Source organism: Plectrocnemia conspersa, unplaced genomic scaffold (assembly GCF_051122295.1).
Source record: "Plectrocnemia conspersa isolate PC_06_02 unplaced genomic scaffold, ASM5112229v1 ptg000003l, whole genome shotgun sequence".
Classification (NCBI taxonomy): Eukaryota; Metazoa; Arthropoda; class Insecta; order Trichoptera; family Polycentropodidae; genus Plectrocnemia; species Plectrocnemia conspersa.
In genome coordinates, this window is record NW_028277167.1 from 2,549,699 (window position 1) to 2,569,544 (window position 19,846).

Genomic DNA, 19,846 nt, shown 5'->3' on the forward strand with positions numbered 1-19,846 from the left:
TACCAAAGTAGCGCTGTAACAAAATAGCGTGCGTCAAATGCGCATACAGTCATATGAGCGTTCGACAAAAGAAAGCACACCATAAGAGCGCAAAAATACTTGGAGAAAATCAAGTATAATGAATATTTTAGGAATTAGGTATACAAAATATATGTAAATTGTGAGAAATTTACAAAGAATAAAAATTCACGAGATATAGGCGGTAAAATTAGTATTTTATGTGCCAGAGCGTAATGACGATTAAAATGATAAGCCAATGAAAACATTATTATTTATTAATTATTACGTACATAGGAAAGTATGGTTCTCCATCCCCATACGTACGATATACATATATTTTTACTAAAATGAAACGCTGATTTTTAATTTATCATTAGATTTATTCTGTAATATTTCATTAAAGTGACAAATAATCATCGACTCGACTTGCAATAAATGCGTACAGTTATAGGGCAGGTATAATATGGCTCGTCAGACCTTTTTTTAATTTATTTTAGACAAATACACTTTATCGTGAATGTTGGCTGAGTATGGATATTATATAATATATTTTTGTTAATTAAACGATTAATGTTTTAATCGTTTAATCTGTAAGAAAATTCATACATTATTAAGCCCACACCTATGATATGTCTGTATATTGAAAATTTCCATATCTATGATAAGAAGTGAGCCAAGATGTTGGGTTGATTTAGTATTTTAATAAATGTTTGTGTTTAGTACCTATTAGTCATAATGGATCTTCTCCAGCAAATGGTTGAGCTTTTATACTTGAATCTTACAACTTCGGTGAAAGGTACATATTTGCAGATAAGCAAATAGCAAATAAAAAAATCGTAAAACTTTTTTCGAAAACATTTTTTTTAATTATATGCGATAAATAAAATATAATATTCAACTAATTGGCTTATCATTTTAATCATCATTACGCTCTGGCACATAAAATCCTAAAATATTCATTACTTGATTTTCTCCAAGTATTTTTGCACTCTTATGACGTGCTCTCTTTTCTCAAACGCTCATATGACTCTCTGTGCATTTGACGCACGTTATTTTGTTACAGCGCTACTTTGGTAAACGCTCTTTTGACGCACGCCCATTTGTCCGCGCTCATTTGTGACGTTGCCGTGTTTTTGTTATATGAAGTTGAAATGACGAAACACACAAATTTGTGCACACGTCGCAACGCAAGGTTTCTGAAACGCACATATTTGTACACACGGTATTCAATGTGTTAACCAGGAAAATAAATCTTTACAATACCAGTTAGTTAAAAAATGGGATGACTGTGCTTATTGGAGAATTAAGTAATACTCATATTCTTGCAAATGGTACTTTTAATAACACATAAAAACACAAGCACACAAGTAATTAAGTGGAACCAAAAAATAGGATCTCAAGATTGAAGAAATGTTTTCACAGGTATACGCGTTGAAGCAACTTTAAAGATTCATATTACAACCTATTTTGATTGAATGTTGAGTTAAATAGAAAGAGGTATTTGTATTCTCTCATAAATATATACATAGCAATAACATTTGAACCTTCTCTATCATAACAAGGTTTAGTTACATTATTCAGTAATCAAATGAGATAGTCTTTCAAGTGTATCTGAAGTGTATCTGAATGAAAACAAATCTTTACTTTTCGACAGTTAGCTAAAAAGTATGGCAGTGTTTTCTTATCTTTCCATTCTCACAAATGATACTCTGAACAAGTGCTGATAATTATGTGGCACCTAAAAACAGAGGTTTCCTGGAATTTCCAAGGAACGAACTTTCTTAGGTATATAAATGGGAATGACTATAGATTCATATTTCAGCATACTATGCAGTTATGGAAATAGGAATGAGTAAAAATTCGCTCATAAATAAATAAATATCAAGAAATCTCATTTAAGCTTTATAAAAGGAAGTCAGTTGCATTATTTGTCCAAACAAGGGAACTTCAATGATACTAATCAATGATTATACGAGGCTCACATTAACATCGAGCTTAATTTTAGATGGGAATAGCAAAGAAAAAATCCCAGTATCATTGAAGCTTTAATTAAATACTCCTACCGGTTGCTCAATCTATCCGATGAAATTAAATAGTGGAGTTGATCATAAAATGTCATTGAGAGTACATTACTTTTCCATAATGAATATAAAACAGCACTGGAATGTATGATGCAAAAGAAAATTTAATGCTGGTATTTATTGACAACTTGGAGGAGCTTTGATAGGTGCATTTTCATGGAAAAATCAAATGTAAATGCCGTTTGAGAGACTGATTGAATGAAAAGTTTAGGGTCCACTAGAAAGGCGGATTTAACTCAAAAGACACTCCTAGGGTCGTAAGAGCCACTTGTATTTTGTATTGTTATTGCTGTGATCAATCAGAATATAATAAATAATGATTCACTGACAGTAGTGACAGTATGTAGTACTAAGCTGGTATTGCTTTGATTGGCTTATCTTCAAAGAATAAAAAATATATAGCCTGTTAGAACAGTTGCAAAATTTGCTAAAGCCAAAACATTCTTAGGGTAGTAAGAGCCACTGGTTGTATAGGTATTGTTTTGTTTAAAAATAATAATTTTATTCTCATACCTTCAACAGCACATCGTAGTTTAATAAAGCTTCCAGCGGGCTTCACTTGCATCCTCTTCATCTTTTCCGGATTCTTGAAATAAGGAGCAGTCAGATTCACTAAAGTGTTCACTGATCCCACCGCTTTTATGACATCTGGATCAGAGTCATGTGCTTGCGAGGGAAAATTGTGCAACTGGTGGTTATTCTCGTAATAGGGATTGACTGTTTCATCAATGTTCTGATCGTCGTTGTCGTAATTATAACCTTCGTCGTCGATCGACTTTGTCAGTGACTCAGATTTCAGTCTCTTGATCAACAAATCAGGATTGATGGTGTCAGACTCGTTTTTATACACTGGAAAAGATAATAGTTATAATGTTTTTATTTTCTTAGGTACTTTTTCAATTTAATAAGTTATAGAAGTAATTTAAGAATAAAAAAATTGCTTGATAACAATAATTTATGGGATGATGGTTGATGGTTGTTTTCGTCCATATGACACTTACCTTCGAGAACTTTTAAATACGCTCTTGCTGATGTTCTTCCTAAGCTATTTGCCGCTAAGCAGATGTACCAACCCTCGTGTTGTAACGTTACATTTTCTATTTCTAATACTTCAGGATTGTAACTTGAACCGCTTGTCTGAAAGTTAAAGTAGTTATTGCACTTTTATGTATACAATAAAAAGTAATGCAACGTTACATATTTGAGTTTCATGCAATTTTTAAAATTAGGTTGTTCGGTAAATAATTGCTTTTCCATAGAATTTCATACTTTCTACTAAAGAAAGAAAAATCCAATAAGGATACATATTGTTTGTTATTATATAATTAATCTCTGAAAAAATAAATTTATACTATAATATATGCTAAATGCACGAATGCTCGCAGGTCCCGCGACGTCCGCTACGGAAGCCCTATGATGAAGTGGGTCGCCAACAGCGCGTCATTCTACACCGGCCTGGGCCGAGAGCTTGCGCAGCTCGTACAGGAACACATTGATGGCTTCGCCGGCTTCCCAACGCCACTGGACAAACCGGCCAGCCCCGAACGCCAAGCTCAGGGTGGCCGCTGCTTGCGCTCCGTCGCGGCGAGTCTCCTTGGGCCAAATCGACAAAAATGTCGAAAACTCAGCCCCGGAGAAACATGGCCAACCACTTGGCGACGTCGTCCTCCTGGTACAGGTTTATCAGGAACGTGAGGCGCCAGTACCACCTATCGAAATCGCCGTCTCCGGAGAACGGCTCCACGGCATCAGCTAGACGGTGATGCGCCTTCGCAGCCCCTCCTCCAGATCACTCGGCGCCGAAATAGCTTGTGCTGGGTTGCGCGTGTCTTTCCCCATGACCCCGCGCTATGTCTATGTGCATTCCTGCTGCACCGGACGTTATTACTGACTTCCCCTCACACCGGGGTTGCCATCACACCACAATTAGTAAACACGGTGATAAATGTACTACCCATAAAAAAAAAATTAAGGCCACAGATGAAACATGCCAGAAAAGGTGAAACGCTTATACAAATTTGGAAAACAAATAAGAAAGGAGATTTCAGAATATTATTTACTTTTCATAACAGCCAGATGATAGACAAAAAGAAACAGAACGACCGGCCTTACAATATATAAGCCTCAATGTATAATGGACTCTAATAAAAAATCCTTTACGACCATCGTGACGTATTGGGGTAACCTGTTAGGTTACAATGATCTTAATTTAATTTAAATAAATAAATATGAAAGTTGTTGATCCAATGTGACCCAATATTTTGAAAAACAAAGGAATAGACAAAAAAGGTAGTTTATTTATTTCAATGTGCATTGTTTAATTCGTTACTTGCCTATCAAAATCTAAATCTTAAGGCCAATATTTTGAAAAACAATGGAATAGACAAAAAAAGGTAGTTTATTTATTTCAATGTATATTGTTTAATTCGTACCGTGTCTATCAAAATCTAAATCCTAAGGCTAAAGGATGGATACAGAATTCAGTGGAATCTATCGATTGTGAAGACATTTCATCGGTTTCTACTTCATCTTGCCATGCCCGTGCTGTCGATCCACCAGAAAGGCTTTCGGATAAGCTGAAAAATCATCAGCCAATAAAAATAAAAAGTGGGGAGAAATATGTGAGAAGAAAATGTCATCTTTGTTCTGCATATGGAATATGAAAATTCAGTGCAGGAATTGTGAAATTCCTTTTCATATTGACAACTGTTTTTATACGTATCACTCAAACAGTGGCGTAGCTATGGGGGGGCGGAGGGGGCGGGCCGCCCCGGGCGGCACTTGCTTGGAGGCGGCATATTCGCGATGGAATCATCTAGTGTGGTTCTTAACCCTGAATAAACTAAAATGTATGTTACTCCACGAATAGCAAGAGATTAACAATAATCAATTTATTATTTTGAGAAACGCTGATTTTATGACCCTGCAAAAAAATGTATGGGGGGGGCGGCAATTTTAAGGATTGCCCCGGGCGGCACATACCCTAGCTACGCCACTGCACTCAAAAATAAAAATAGATAAAAAAGTGTAAATAATAAAAATAAATATAAATAAGGATATAGTGTAGTGTATTAGTGTAATTGTGAAAATAAATGTGTTTGTGAGAGTTATAAGCAAAAATGGATGCCGAAAAATTCGGTGAGTGCAAATAAAAATTGATAAAAAAGTGTTAATAATAAAAATAAATATAAATAAGGATATAGTGTAGTGTATTAGTGCAATTGTGAAAATAAATGTGTTTGTGACAGTTGTAAGCAGAAAATGGACGCCGAAAAATTTGGTGAGTGCAAATTATATTATATTATAAATGGATAATTTTTATAAATCGTTTATACAAAATGTATAGAAGCATTTAAACATACATATTATTAAATTATAAGAAACTGGTTTGTAATCATTGCAACCATTTTCAATTTGCACGAAATATTAGGAATGAAAAAACCACATTTATTCCTTCATGATTAAATTCCTTAGAGATTCTTTTAAGCGCAATAATATTATTTTTTTCAATATTTTGCTTAATGACAGCGATAATTTATCTGAATTGTAGCTTTTTCCCCCCTGGTTTCTTAATCTGTGAATCAATGCAGTTTCCCAAATGGTGAGGAAATAACAAAATAAACACCTGGTAAAAATGTTCTTAAATTAATGGATGAAGTTTTTTGATAACTGTGTTATCTAATTTATCTACATATACATAACGTTTTTACTTTTTAATTTTGCAATAATATACAGACTATCAGATGGAAAAACTCTGTTAATTGATGCGCTATAAACCGCGGCTGTTTCGATTTCTTTTGATTGAATTAATTACATGTTTATGGTTTATTTCTTACATAATATTAGATGAATTAAAGATGATATAAAACTAGAATCAATTTATAACTAAGTCTATTTGCGTCTTTTACCGCCTTTGATTACATCTATTATTTTTTACAAACCAGATTATTTTCCAAACAACCCAATTGATATTTAAATACAATAAAAATCAAAATTATACCATTATTGTTGTTACATTTGGGTTGTCATCTAAAGATTCAGAGTACAAATCCAACTTCGAGACTCTCATCCACTGAATGTGCTGATGAAGATCGGATAACACTTCGCACGAGAATACGGCTCTATCGCCAATCAATAACGTTTGATTTTCAGGGCCTTTCTTTATAACTGGTTTATGTGGAAAATGTTCTATAAAAATAAATAAAACACAAAACGAATAAGAACATATTACCATAACGTATATACTATATATTGAGAGAAATAAAATTTTACCAATTATATTCACATTGTAAGTGTAGTTGATGCAGCCTATAATGTTGCACATTTTACATGTGTAGTTTCCGGTATCTTCAATGTTCAAATCTTCGATTTTCAAAGACCACTTTGATAGTTTTATGTCTCCCATTTGCTGTTTTAGAGTGTCGCCATTTTTGAACCATGTGATATTTGGAGTTGGATTTCCTATAAATTTATTTATTTTTGTAAATAAGTTTACAAAGCTTAATAGCATAAACTAATGCTACTAATTTTAGATATAATAGTAATAAAAATATACCCGAATCTAAATAAGTTATGAAGTTTAAAACTTTATCAGAATTCTCTAATACTTCCATTCATGGAAATGATACTCTGAACAATAATTAAAACACTACTACAATATAATTAGGTGGCAACCAAAAACAAAAAATTTCTAGATTTTTCGGACGAAAAATCTCTAACTACCCAAAGCAGCGTTTTTTTTTTAAGTATAAAAGTGGAAATTACGAGAGATTAATATTTTAGCATAATTTGCAGTTGTGGAAAAAGAAATAAATAGAAATCATTAAATCGCATTTTAATTTTCTGATAGGAAGTCAGTTGCGTTATTCGGCCACACTGAGCACACAACATTGAGCTTATTCTTAGAAAAAAATTCCAAGTATTATAGAAGCTTCATCATTAGCTAGCTATCTTGAAATAAGACCCCTAAATTCGTTAATTAATCTATCCAATGAAATGAAATAGTGGAGTTGATTATAGAATGTCAATGGGAGTACATTAATCTCTTTTCAATAATGTATAAAATAGCACTGGAATGTATAATATAATGCAAAAGATAAGCAGATCTATAGATGGAAAGATTGCGGAAGAAAGTTTGATACTGACATTCATTGACAATTTTACCATCCGATTTATTTGTATGCATCTGAATCTAGTATTTTATATGTAACACATATATTTGGAAGATAAAATTGCTTTGATATATAAATTCTATTTGAGAGACCATGATTGTGACTATCAATTCTTTTGACTAGTTTAGGGTCAACTAAGCTGACGGAATTAAATCTATTGTTGTGATCCATCAGAATTATAATTATATTAATAATTTATGTAATTAATTTTTGATTGATCCATTTTATTATAATACCTTCAACGATGCATCGTAATCTAAGATAATGATTAACCGCCTTCCATACAATGTTCATCATCTTTTCCGGATATTTGAAATAGGGAGCCGTCAGATTTTCTAAAGTATTCACTAATCCATCCGCATTTATGAAATCTTGTTGAGAGTCATGTGAACGATAATTGATTAACTTTTTATAAAACGGATTGACAGTTTTGTCAATATTTTGATCGTCGTTGTAGTAATTTTTCGTTTCATCAATGTTCTGATGACCATCGTCGTCGATCGATTTAGTCAGTGACTCAGATTTCAGTTTTTTTATCAGTGAATCAGGATTGATTGTGTCACTCTCGTTTTTGTACACTGAAAAAAATAATAATATATACGTTGATTTATTTAAAAAAAATAAAACAATATAAAGCAATACTTACAATCAAAGATTGTTAAATATGTGATGGTCATCGTTTGACCACGATTATCACTAGCTATACAAACATACCAGCCTTCATCGTTCAATGTCAGGTTATTGAGTTCCAAAACTGTCGTATCTTCTTCATAAGCCTATATAATAATACATTTGTAATAATGCTATACAGTTCGTTCTGTAAATATATATTTTTATTACCTGTGTTTTATTGAAAAAATTAACTTTTAACGCTTCCAATTTTATTTCTGACGGAGCCCTTATCCAAACAATCTTCTGTTTAACATCTGGTGCTATGTTGCAGTAAATTTTAACATTTTCACCCACAAATTTAGTTTGATTACCGGCTACATGCTCTTGAAAAGAAGTGTCTGTAAAGTAGGCAACTGAGATTAATTATATAATTTTTTTATTGTAATTAAAATAATATAATATTTACCTAACACTTTCAATTGAAAGTCGAACTTAATACATCCGACAGTATTACAAACTTTACATGTGTAATTTCCTATATAATCTTCAGTTAAACTATTGATCGATAGAGACCATCTTATAAAATTTACGTCACTAAACTTCCTATTCGACATTATCTCGCTGTTCATATACCAAGTGATGTTAGGAATAGGATAACCTAAATACATATTATAAAATATTAATAAAATTAAAATTTGCAATTCTTTATAATGATATTAAAAATATACCTTCCGAAGGACATCTCATTGTGACTAAGCTTTTCAAAGGTTTTTCGATCAAATTGACCATTTTTTTGGGATATTTAAAGTGAGGAATCTCATAATGGAATTCTTCATTAGCATCTTCGCCCATAATGTATTGCTTATAATTTACCACACGATTATCATTCATGTGCTTCAATTCTAAAAATAACTCAAGTGATTAATGAACCAAGTATTGTATTATATTATAAAGCAAATTATTTTTGCTTACCTTCTGAAACATCTTTCATCGCTTTAGCGTTTCTACTAATAACTTTTATAGTAATGCTTTTAATTGATACTGTCGATCTGCCACTTCTTAAATTGGTTATAAAACATGAATACTTTCCAGCGTCAGCGTGCCTGACGTTCCGCAATTTTAAGCTGAAATTAACAATAATTTATACTTATTTAATAATAAAAATAAAAACTATGATGCATATTCATTTGGGAAAATAAAGAACAAGTACGAAATTGTTATTATGAATCACGTTGTTCCATAAGCGTTTCTTAAGGTGCGAATTAAATTAGTTAAAAATTAAAACATGTAAGCCTTTACTAAATTATATATTCTCCATCTTTTTCTACAAATATTCTCCACATTGTTTTTCACATCTGTATTTATGTATTTTTTGGTAAGAAAAAAACGCAAAGTCTGATAGACCAACTTGATACTTCAGTTTTGATAATAGAAGTAATATATTTCGTGCACACGGTTGTTAGTTTGATAATCATACATTTACTAATAGGATAATATAGATACTAAATAGTATCATTTAGTCATATAGTCCATTCATGCCGATAATCTTAGTAATTATTGTACTTACTATGAATTTTCAATTTTCAGCCGATTTTTCATGATAGACTTCAGTAAAAGGTGATCTTTTCTCCATTCGATCGTTGAAAGATCATCATTTAATAAAATGTCGCATTTTAGATAAACTGTATCGCCAACAACAACCTCCTCGGTGATATTTGTTCCATCTGTAAAAACAATTATTAGATTATAGTATGTAATTAACTTTTTTGGTTAGCAAAGAATAGTTATATAGGCATTTCTCGTGCCTTAAAACTGACTAAAAATAATTATAATGACAATCAAATTAACAGTCGAACATAATACCATAACATAATGCCACCGCGTATCCCATACCCAGTGGCAAACATTTCTATGGCAAATTTATTGTAACCTTAATGTTATGCCATTACTTCTTTGAATTTTTATTTTATTCAAATATGCTGTTAAAAAAACTTAAAATTTTGTGTACTCACATAAAACAATTCTAAAAGTAGGGCGGTTAATGAAAATGGTGTGCTGTGGCTGCGCGCACTTACACATAGCGCAGAACTGCATTAACAAATTTAAGCTCATCGAAAGATTCCTGCGCTCAGCGTAAATTTTATCATACTTATAATAATATCCATAACAATATATGGCTGTATTATTTTACAAGCCCAAATTTGAATACTAGGATATTAAATTTACGAACAAATTCACACTCATTCAGAGCTAAACGCTTGTGTTACTCCAAGTCAGAAGTGTAGTATTGAGTTCAAGTGATCGAAAAATAAAGAGAGTCGCAAAATTTGTGCAATCATGCGACTACTTTTTTTGTTTTCTAAGGGTTGCATTTCGATTTGGAGTATCTCTCCTAGTGTGAGTACGGCTGAACTCTTATTGTTCCAAATCGGAAACGAAGTGGCGAAAGTGATTCTGTACGGCAGTGTTCTAGCTAATATACCCTTGAGAATAAGGGAAAATAAGGGAACTCTGTCCTCGATGATGTTTCTAAACCGGATTATTTGTGTATATTTTTTTTCTAATGTATATTTTTACAAACGTATATAACCGCATTTGACAATTGACAACATCGTCATTATATGGAATGCGTAATTCGGTGATGCTGTCTTGGTGCCTATTCGACGGAGATATTTAGCATCGATCCTTGTTTTTCTTAAAGCAATACCCAATGGTTTTATTGCATATGATTAAAAAATATCAATGGACGTCTGCTTAGATACGCATAATTATTTATTTGTTTACGCTGGGGAAAAAATCTTCGTTTCTTAGAAAATCTAAGGGACACAAATCAATTAGTTTTATGACATCGTTTTTGTAGTTCTAAACCTTAGAACTATAGAAACGACCATGTCCATATTGCTTGAATGCAGAAACTGAGAATAAAATGATGCACATTGTAGGGGATTAACCTAAGTAATTTTATTGGGGTAGGATATCATAGTAGAATAATATTATCCCTTTTAGTCTCAAAGGGTCGAAATATCAGTCTACCATATCTATGAAAAAATCCCACCGGCCGATACTTCGGCGCAAATTTTTAAATTTTAATTCAACATTATTTATGTATGATATGCGCAACGTGTCAACATAAAAGGAATACATTTGCTTTATCTTAGGCAAATCTAACAGTATCTAACAGTTCCCAGTAATTCTGTTATGTAACAGAGAAATGGCCGTACCCTTGCTATGATAGTGATGGCTGGCGAAGTGAAAAAAAAACAGTTATTGCATACACGAAATTCTTTCTATTATTTGTGCATTTTTATCTCTATTCAGACATATTTTTAAGCAAATAGTGCTTTATTAAACATAGGTGTTAAATATTAGCAATAAATTAATAACAATAATTATATTTAAATAGTATGTTTTATTTTTGTATAAATCATAGGAAAATAATTAAAATAAATAATAATAGGACAATAGGACTAGACAATTTAATTAAAATGTGTTGACGGGTGTATTTTTATATTCAACTTGATTTATCTTTTGTTATTCAATAAAAATAATACTAATAATAATGTCAATACCGGTATTGACTGTTTTTCTCTCTCGGTAATACCGGTATTATTGAAATCCTTACAATCCTCTGTACACGAGCTACTCGTTTTATCTCAGTTTGCGAAAAACCATATCATTATCTTTCTCACTCTCGTCACTTAACACGCGAGAGAGCGAAAGGGGAAGTATCTTACCGCTCGCGCTCGAAAGAGCAGCTCCGACTTCGGACCCTTTGACTCCGCTCCTTTTGCCGACAATGTTTGGAAGCGCTTGAAGCTGCCCAAGTCGACTGAATTACCCCCACTTTACCTCCCGTTATGACAACTTCCGAGAGATTTTAGAGCGGACAGAACCGAACTCGACCGAAGTAACCCACCATATTTTCCGTCCTTGGCCAACCTTGGCCAACTTCCAGAGAGTGTAGTGCAGACACAACGCATAGTTTTGTATCGGCTGTGTACAGTACTCCCCGTTCCAATGCGTTCTATTTCAGTTTGCGAATTTCAGTATGCGCGCATGCGTCCTATGGTTAACACGCACGTCGAGCCCTGCATCGTGGTCACGTGGTCAAGTTATAATACCACATGCTCATCGGGGACTTCAACAGACTCTTACTGACATATTTGAATATTTTAGGGCACCAAAATGGATTAATTATATTTTTGATAGTATATTCTTCTAACAGATATCGTTATTATATTTATTTTTTTCATATAAAATTAAATAATTAAAAAATAATTAGTGTTACTTGATTTTGTTAAAAAAAATAGTTTCGAATATCCTTTGTATTTTCCTAGATCGGTTTATATAAATGTCACACCATAACGAATTAATATTTAGAATCGACGGCGACAAATTCTAGGATAGTCACAGATGTGGTGTTCGTATTCTGAAGTATCATTTTTATGCCTTATGGCATTTTGCAAAAGCCGACAAAGATTTTGCGTAAATTGAATATTTACGACCGAAAAGTTTTCACTGATATTGTATTGGTGAGTGCTCACATAAACTTTTATAATTATCAGTAGCGTAATTCTAATAATATGATAATTTAAAATTTGCGATTATTTGGCACATTTTTTGATCTCGTGCAAATATTTGCCAGCTGTACATGACAGCAGCCGCCGTGCGGACGTCATTCACGCCCGCCGTCCGGACGGCATATGAAATTTGTGGCAGTGTGGCTGTGTTCAACTGAAGTCGGCGACCTCGGCCAACTTCAGTTGAACTTCGGTTCAGACAACTTCCAGAGAGTGTAGTTTAAGCATTACTTGTGGCTAGTGTAAAAAGTGGATGCATTGCAATTTTTAATGGCAGCAAAAATTAAACACGAAAATTTGCTTATGTTACTATTATATTAATAATCGTATTGTATGTATATGGTGAAATGTATTAAAATTTATTATTATTTGAAATTTATATATTATCGCTAAAATTGATAAAAATAGATGTTAAAAACACGTGTCTCTACTCACGTCTTAACTAATTCTTTCACATATCATGAATCTTAAAGACAGTCAAATGTAATGACAAGAAAAATAATGTAGTTAACACATTCTTACCGTAAACGATACATTTGGCTCTGAAAAAAGAGCAGTTAACATGTTCTTTATTTACTGATTCTGCGTCTTCCAGTTATTTTAGGAATTTGCTTGTAAGAGCACACATTGCTATAATATATATATTTATAATGTTTAACAAAAATCTTTGTTAACACGTTCTTGCCTTGGGGTTATTATGATTTATTAGATTTCTATATATCACATTCGTTGATTTTTCATCGCGGCACGACGCTAGCTATAAATAATTTATACATAAACTTAAATCTAAAGTTTACAGAATTTTACAGATGCCTGGTAATGATCAATCGGCGAGTTTGAAATTTCAACCATGATAATTAATTATAGTGTATAAATATAAAATTTTAATAACCACAACCGAAGATCACCTTTCCCTCGTGTGTTTCAAACAACACGTGTGCTCAACACTCGGGGGAACACGTGGAGAAGCACGTCAACATCCACACGAACCCTGACACGACGAAAACAAACACTGGAGCAATTACTCTAATGTTCGTTCGACGGGAACTCAGCTTAGAAGCGTTTTTAAGTCATATTTACTCGAATCTGATTGAATATGATGGATGGAATATTATATTATTCAATAACTAACATCGAAACTGAAAGTTATATTTAATTCCAATTAACGGAGACAGTTTCCGCCATTTTCCTAAATTATTATTTCAACGTGTAGCGTTTAAAATAAATCCGCAACACGTGGCTGACACACGTTCGATACTTGAAATGAACAAAAAAGCTCGACGTTACTGTCACTTGAAAATGTGGTTCAAATTTGACCTTAAACTGAATCATTATGAGTCATAATTCTTAGACATATTTTTTTTTAGTAATACTAGTTATAATAAATGAATTAAGTAGATCTGTTATATTTTGTATATATGAATGTACATACTACATACAATATATAATGTTGCATATATATTTTCACTGGCTTTTCAGTGAAATAATATCATACGTCCATTATATGTTCAAACCCAAACGTAACTATTGTTAGTTTTAGAACTTTCATAATGTTTAGTTGGGTTTAGTAAGTTAGGTTCGGGTTTGAACAGAAAATGCGGGTTTGAGTTTCAATAGCGCAGACCATAAGGTCTCAGACTAATAATTTTGAGGTTTCGGGTTCGAGCCCCGGCAGCGGCACTCGAATTTATATTTATATGAAATGCATTATTAAAAAAATGGCCCCAGCTTCAGTAACATTTATCAATTATCAACTATATTACACATAATAATTTATAATTAGCAGTTTGAGTAGTGGGTTAATTTTTACACATTTATTAATTTGTTAGTATATGCCTGAGAGTGAGTTAATTTTATGTATTATTCCATAATTATTTATTGTAATTTTAAATTGCATTTATAGTAAATTATAGGGGGGGGAATCAGTAATTCTCAACGTTATATTGCTTTCATTTATTTTACTACTTTTTTGTATTAGTACGTTTTATTAATTTATTTTAACACTTTTCTATTATTATATTTCGTTAATTTATTTACATATTTATTATATATTATTCGGCTTTTGTGGATTTTTTTTATATCAATACAAAGGCTTTCAATCTTTTTTATTAAAAAAAATATATATTATTTTTATATTAATTTATTTCGCACTCTTTAATTTATTAGTATTATTTTTTATAGAAATAATTTACATTAATTCAAATTAAAATATGTTTTCCATTTATTATTTCTTCAGTTATATATGTAAATACATAACTATCTGGGATACCTCAAAACAGTGAAAGATTGATTACCGTACATGTACGGCGATAATCCTCAAACTTTTAATCTGGTGGTTAATAACTTTTAGTTATTCAGTACGTCTGATTGATTAACATTGACGCATTGGGCTTACGCCTCAAGTTAGGTTTCAACGGAAGATTTACAAAAATAAAATAAATAATTTTAGAGCAGCATATAATATCACTAACGTCTATCAGTAAAATTATATTTTCGCTAATATAAATATATATCTAAGGGTGAAAATGTATTCGGATATGATTTTACTGAAACAGTTAGAGAATTATATTTATATTAGTGAAAATATAACTTCACTGAATGTAATAAATTGATATTATATTATAAAATCTTAGTACGATAAAAAATTAAGATTTTTTCTTCTGAAGTAATAACTCCGCTAAATATTTTTTTAGCATATTTTAATTAACATAATGATATCAATAGGGGAGTTTTCGTTGAATTGGGAGGCATTAACGTATGATTTTCTGTGCTAAGATTATTTTATCAATGAGCCTGAAAGATTTTAGATGATACACAATAAATTATAGAATTGAAAGATATTGAGAGTTGCTCAAAAATTCATCAGTTAATCGAAACAAAGTTATTAAATTGATGGGGATAATTATTTATTAAAAGCGTAAAAAAATAATAATGTTGAAATTCATGCATCTCGAGTTGTCAACTTATTCACGCACACTGCGAATGTGTTGTGTGCTTTATTGAATAGTTAGCGATATTTATTTGTTTGAAAAAATAATTGAGCTATATTCTTGACATTAAAACTGATTGTTACCAACAAAACGTGTTCAGGAACACTGCACTTCGGGATAGTGTCTATCTCTGGTTGGCCATCAAAACAATTACACGGTCAATCTGTGTGATATCGTCTTACATTAAAAAAAGCGCGTAACGAGTCTCAAAATAAATATTACAGCAGCGCAATAGGAACAGTGCTCACACTTTATTATTAACATTCCCCAAGGAAACCAGAGCGAATACGCAGTTACTAAAAACCGTGTAAACAAAAAATCTCAGTTTATTTGGACAGTCAACTTTTGAGTAGCCAACGCGATACTGATTTATACACCAAACACAGTAGATCGGTTTATAAGCGCGGATTTATGCAGTGAGATTTATCTGAGACGAGCCATAATCCGTCGCTTTCGTTTGGACTGCTACTGGGGTGACCATATTGAAATATTTCGTAGGACAGTTTGATATTGTTTATTATCGACCATTATTTTATTGAGTTTCTTTCAATATAGTTTATATATTATTCACTGATTGTTTGAAGATGAATATCAACCAGAACCAAGGATTTTTCTTGAAAATTGGTATATCACAAATTTAATGTAAACTGCTATTAAAAATCTTTAGATAATATCAGAAAAATGATATCTGATCCGATCAAAATTCATCTCATTTTTAGAGACGCCTTCATGTTGACTACTGTTTTCTGGTTTTTTCTCCACATCTGCATATTTAAGAGCTTTTGAGTTCTAGGAGTGTGTTATATACTCTGATTTTAAATCTATGTATTCCTATAATTATATAATTCAATAAGATTGCGACGCAATTGCAATGCTGCAACGTTATTAGTTCATCGCCCTAAAATCGTGATATATGAACGTTTGTTTATAATAAACCAATTAGAGCAAACAAGGGATCGATTCAGTATCATTCGTTTGAACGAAACGATAAATCGATGGTACACTTGAAACTGGAAACAGCATTACACTTGTTCTCTTTGTCACAAAGAGATGATGCGTCACATGTTATATCACAGGTCGATCGAAGGGACAAATCGATGGTGTACATGTTACCTTATGGAATGTGTCATAAGGAAATGCGTCACGTGTGCAATGTATATAAATATGGGAATCAAATAAAGAGAAGACACTTGATCTTGATCTCGGAGAGAGAGAGAGTGACGGTCAGAGCCTATACAAAAGCGTACTCATTTAAAACAAATCGTTCGTCCAGCCGATTCCTCCTCCCGGGTCCTTAACAAGTGATAGGAGTGTTACATTATTAATTTGGTTATCTTAAGGTTCTATCCAGGAGAATTCATTGAGTACAGCGCAAATAACCTTCTGAACATCACTGGAAAAAATAAGAAAGGCCTGAAGGGAGGAACAAAGGGATTATATGCCCTATACCAGTGATGGCGAACCTATGACCCGCGGGTCAGACACTGACCCACGCAGGATTTTTAAATAACACGCGTTAATTTTTATAAACTTATTTTTATATTATAAAAGAGAGAAATGACAATCAAAAATATAAAAAATAAGAGTATATATAACGAAAATCGCATTTATAAAAGTGGAGATTGGGTAGCTGATTTACAATCGTATCACTGCACCTGTGTATGACTTAGTGACCCACCAGCTAGTACTAAAAAAAAGTAATGAACAAAATTTGACCCACTTCACAAAAAGGTTCGCCATCACTGCCCTATACCAAGAAAGGGGGATCCACAGAAAATAAAGATATGCGGAAAATCTTCGGCACTGTATGCTACTTTTGAACCTGGCGGCACCACTAGAACACTATATCTAAGAAGAAAGCCAGAGCGTCAAACGTCAAGAAGATAAACAGCGTCCCACAAAAATCATGGTCATCGTGTCTACGTCTGAGAGAAGAGACAGGCGACAGGGGGAACCGACGACGCGTTGAAATCTGGACGAATTGAATGATTTATTATCTTTCTGGCTCGTTTGGACATTCGACATGATTCGTCGGACGGAATTGGACGTATTGGAAACTTGTGCAGGGTCGAAGACGATGCAATTGACGTCTGTTGTCGGTCTCCACGGCAGATTACGGCCCATTATCCAATTGAGCCATCTCCTAAGAGCACCTCCTGCCTTTTAAGACCGATGGACCAGAGTACCTTCTCGATAATCTACATGCTACTTGAGACTCCTATTTTTATAGACAGTTTTTTCTTTCTAATAGGATCCTTCATTTTTTTGTAATATTATACATATAACACTGCATAGTTCAAGAAACATTGTGCCACTTAAATGCGCATAACAATGGAATGGATTCAGTGAAAATTATACATAAAGCTTAGGAAGAGTTAAAGAAGAATCTCATAAAAAGTATTGCACTCCCTATCAATGAATAAACAATGAGGAAGGAGAATTTGAAACATTGCGGAATCTAAAGAGAGAGGAAGGATGAAAGTAGCATTTTTAATTTACTTTTATTTGTATTTTTGAACCCATGTTGATGTTTTACATGCGGCTATATCAGTAGTAAATAATTAATGCTGGCCTTCGATCAAAGTTGCCAAGAATATCTTAGTGGAGTGACTATGTATATCCAGATTTTTTTGACCCATATTTCCAAACTCCAATTTAGAAGCAATGAAACGAATCTGTGGCTTGAATTATCTAACATTAATTTTATGCGGTTAATGTCTAAATTATGGTTGTGAATCTAACCGACAGCACAAATAAACTTTATATGTGGGATGAGGATTTTTTTTATTTTGGACTCGAATTTAAATGGCATTGAAACTTGAAGTCATAATGAATGTCAGTAAAAGGGTTAGAGAAAGTTACTCATACTTTTTTACCGCCCCTTTCGGTGGAACGGCCAATTACAAAATGATGGCGACTTTGGGAACAAACTGCCCTTTGCGGTTAGAGCAGATTAGAACAGCCGTTTTGAATGGCAATCCTGAATGCAAGTGTTTCAATACATGGGCTTCGAATTATTTTAACCTTTTTAATTAATGGCGGGTCCTGTAAGGTTTTTTCACGGTGGTGTCCTATTTTAACAAAGAAACTCTTTTTGTCTAAGACGTTGAAAATCAGTATTTCACCCACTTGTAAATTAATGAGTTTAACTTATATATTATAGAACTAATTTTTTTTGCCTATTTTTAGACCTCCCTTCGTTGGGGGATCCAATTGTGAATTGAAGGGAATTTATTTGTATATCACCAACTTCATAGGCGTTTATCGAATGTTTCTATTTCAATTATAATTAGTAGAAATATAAAGTAGAAATGGGGGTACAAATCAACCCCATTCAGATATTCGTAAAAATAAAATTAATATTTTTAACATTTATACCGTCGGCTGTTTTGCAGTATGGGTTCAAAATTTTCATGATAATATAAGAAACTAATAAGAATGATAAATGTCAGGCATCGTGTTTCTTACATTTTAGTATATTATTATTAGTTTTTTTTTGGGGGTCAATTTATTTTTATATACTATATTTTTGTGCACTGCGTATGTATGTGATTTTAGATTTTAACCACTTTTTAAAATATGACTCAAAAACTTCTTGCACGGACCCACCCATTTTTATGCAACGGTATAAAAATACGCTAACGATGTAAAACGTTTAAAAATATTCGTATAAATTTAATATTTTACGAGAAAATGCTATGATAGTTTTTACGACAAATTTGTTGATTTTTAAGATGAGAATTCACTCAATCAAAATTTCCGAATTAAATCGGACATGACCGGGAATACGTTAAGTACATTAAATTATCGTCGATAACATTTTTGAAGGTTATCTGCAAAACTTATGCTGTGGCTAAATATTTTAATTTAGTCAATGTGTGATGACGGCTTGAAAATGAGACAATATTTGATGCAGAAGATTTTTATTTGGTTATGAAATTATTGTTACGCCGTTTTCCCATCATTTCACCAAATAAAGTAATTCTTTCTGTACCGCCTAGTTCTAGAGTAGCCAACTAAATCGGCCCCCACATTATTTTTTTGTGTTATGTTTGGTTATAAAGTTTTAAAACGTATTACACATCACAAAATTAATAAGTTATATTATACATTGAACGGCATATTATAAATCTAAGCTTTAGGTTCTACATTGTACTAGGAATTTTTATGTGAAACGAGTGAAATTTTTAGTATAATAAAATAGTGCTATGTAGAGTAGTGAATAATGTTCCGGAAGATTTTTTCAATCCCGTTTGTTGGGATTTAAAATTCATAGAATCCCGGGAATTCCCAGTAACCGGAAATTTTACGTCTTTTTATTGAAAAAATACAAAAAACATTTATTATTTCTTAATTTAAAAAACCACATATTTAAACTGGCTCTATCTTTTATAATGGCCGCAATATTCAAT

General features: G+C 32.4%; 1 protein-coding gene across 8 annotated transcripts in view; it reads right to left on the reverse strand.

The window, feature by feature from the left end:
- Positions 1-19,846, reverse strand: part of LOC148236347 (fibroblast growth factor receptor homolog 2-like) — an 86,714-nt gene that overhangs the window by 4,225 nt on the left and 62,643 nt on the right. For all 8 annotated transcript variants that reach the window (XM_088183028.1, XM_088183030.1, XM_088183023.1 and 5 more), the window contains 11 exons: positions 9,432-9,588; positions 8,837-8,988; positions 8,593-8,766; positions 8,331-8,522; positions 8,093-8,262; positions 7,899-8,028; positions 7,489-7,830; positions 6,354-6,542; positions 6,082-6,269; positions 3,083-3,218; positions 2,595-2,930 (listed from right to left, as the gene is read on the reverse strand). In XM_088183028.1, coding sequence (XP_088039154.1) covers positions 2,595-2,930; positions 3,083-3,218; positions 6,082-6,269; positions 6,354-6,542; positions 7,489-7,830; positions 7,899-8,028; positions 8,093-8,262; positions 8,331-8,522; positions 8,593-8,766; positions 8,837-8,988; positions 9,432-9,588 — 2,166 coding nt within the window. The remainder of the gene's footprint in view (positions 1-2,594; positions 2,931-3,082; positions 3,219-6,081; positions 6,270-6,353; positions 6,543-7,488; positions 7,831-7,898; positions 8,029-8,092; positions 8,263-8,330; positions 8,523-8,592; positions 8,767-8,836; positions 8,989-9,431; positions 9,589-19,846) is intronic.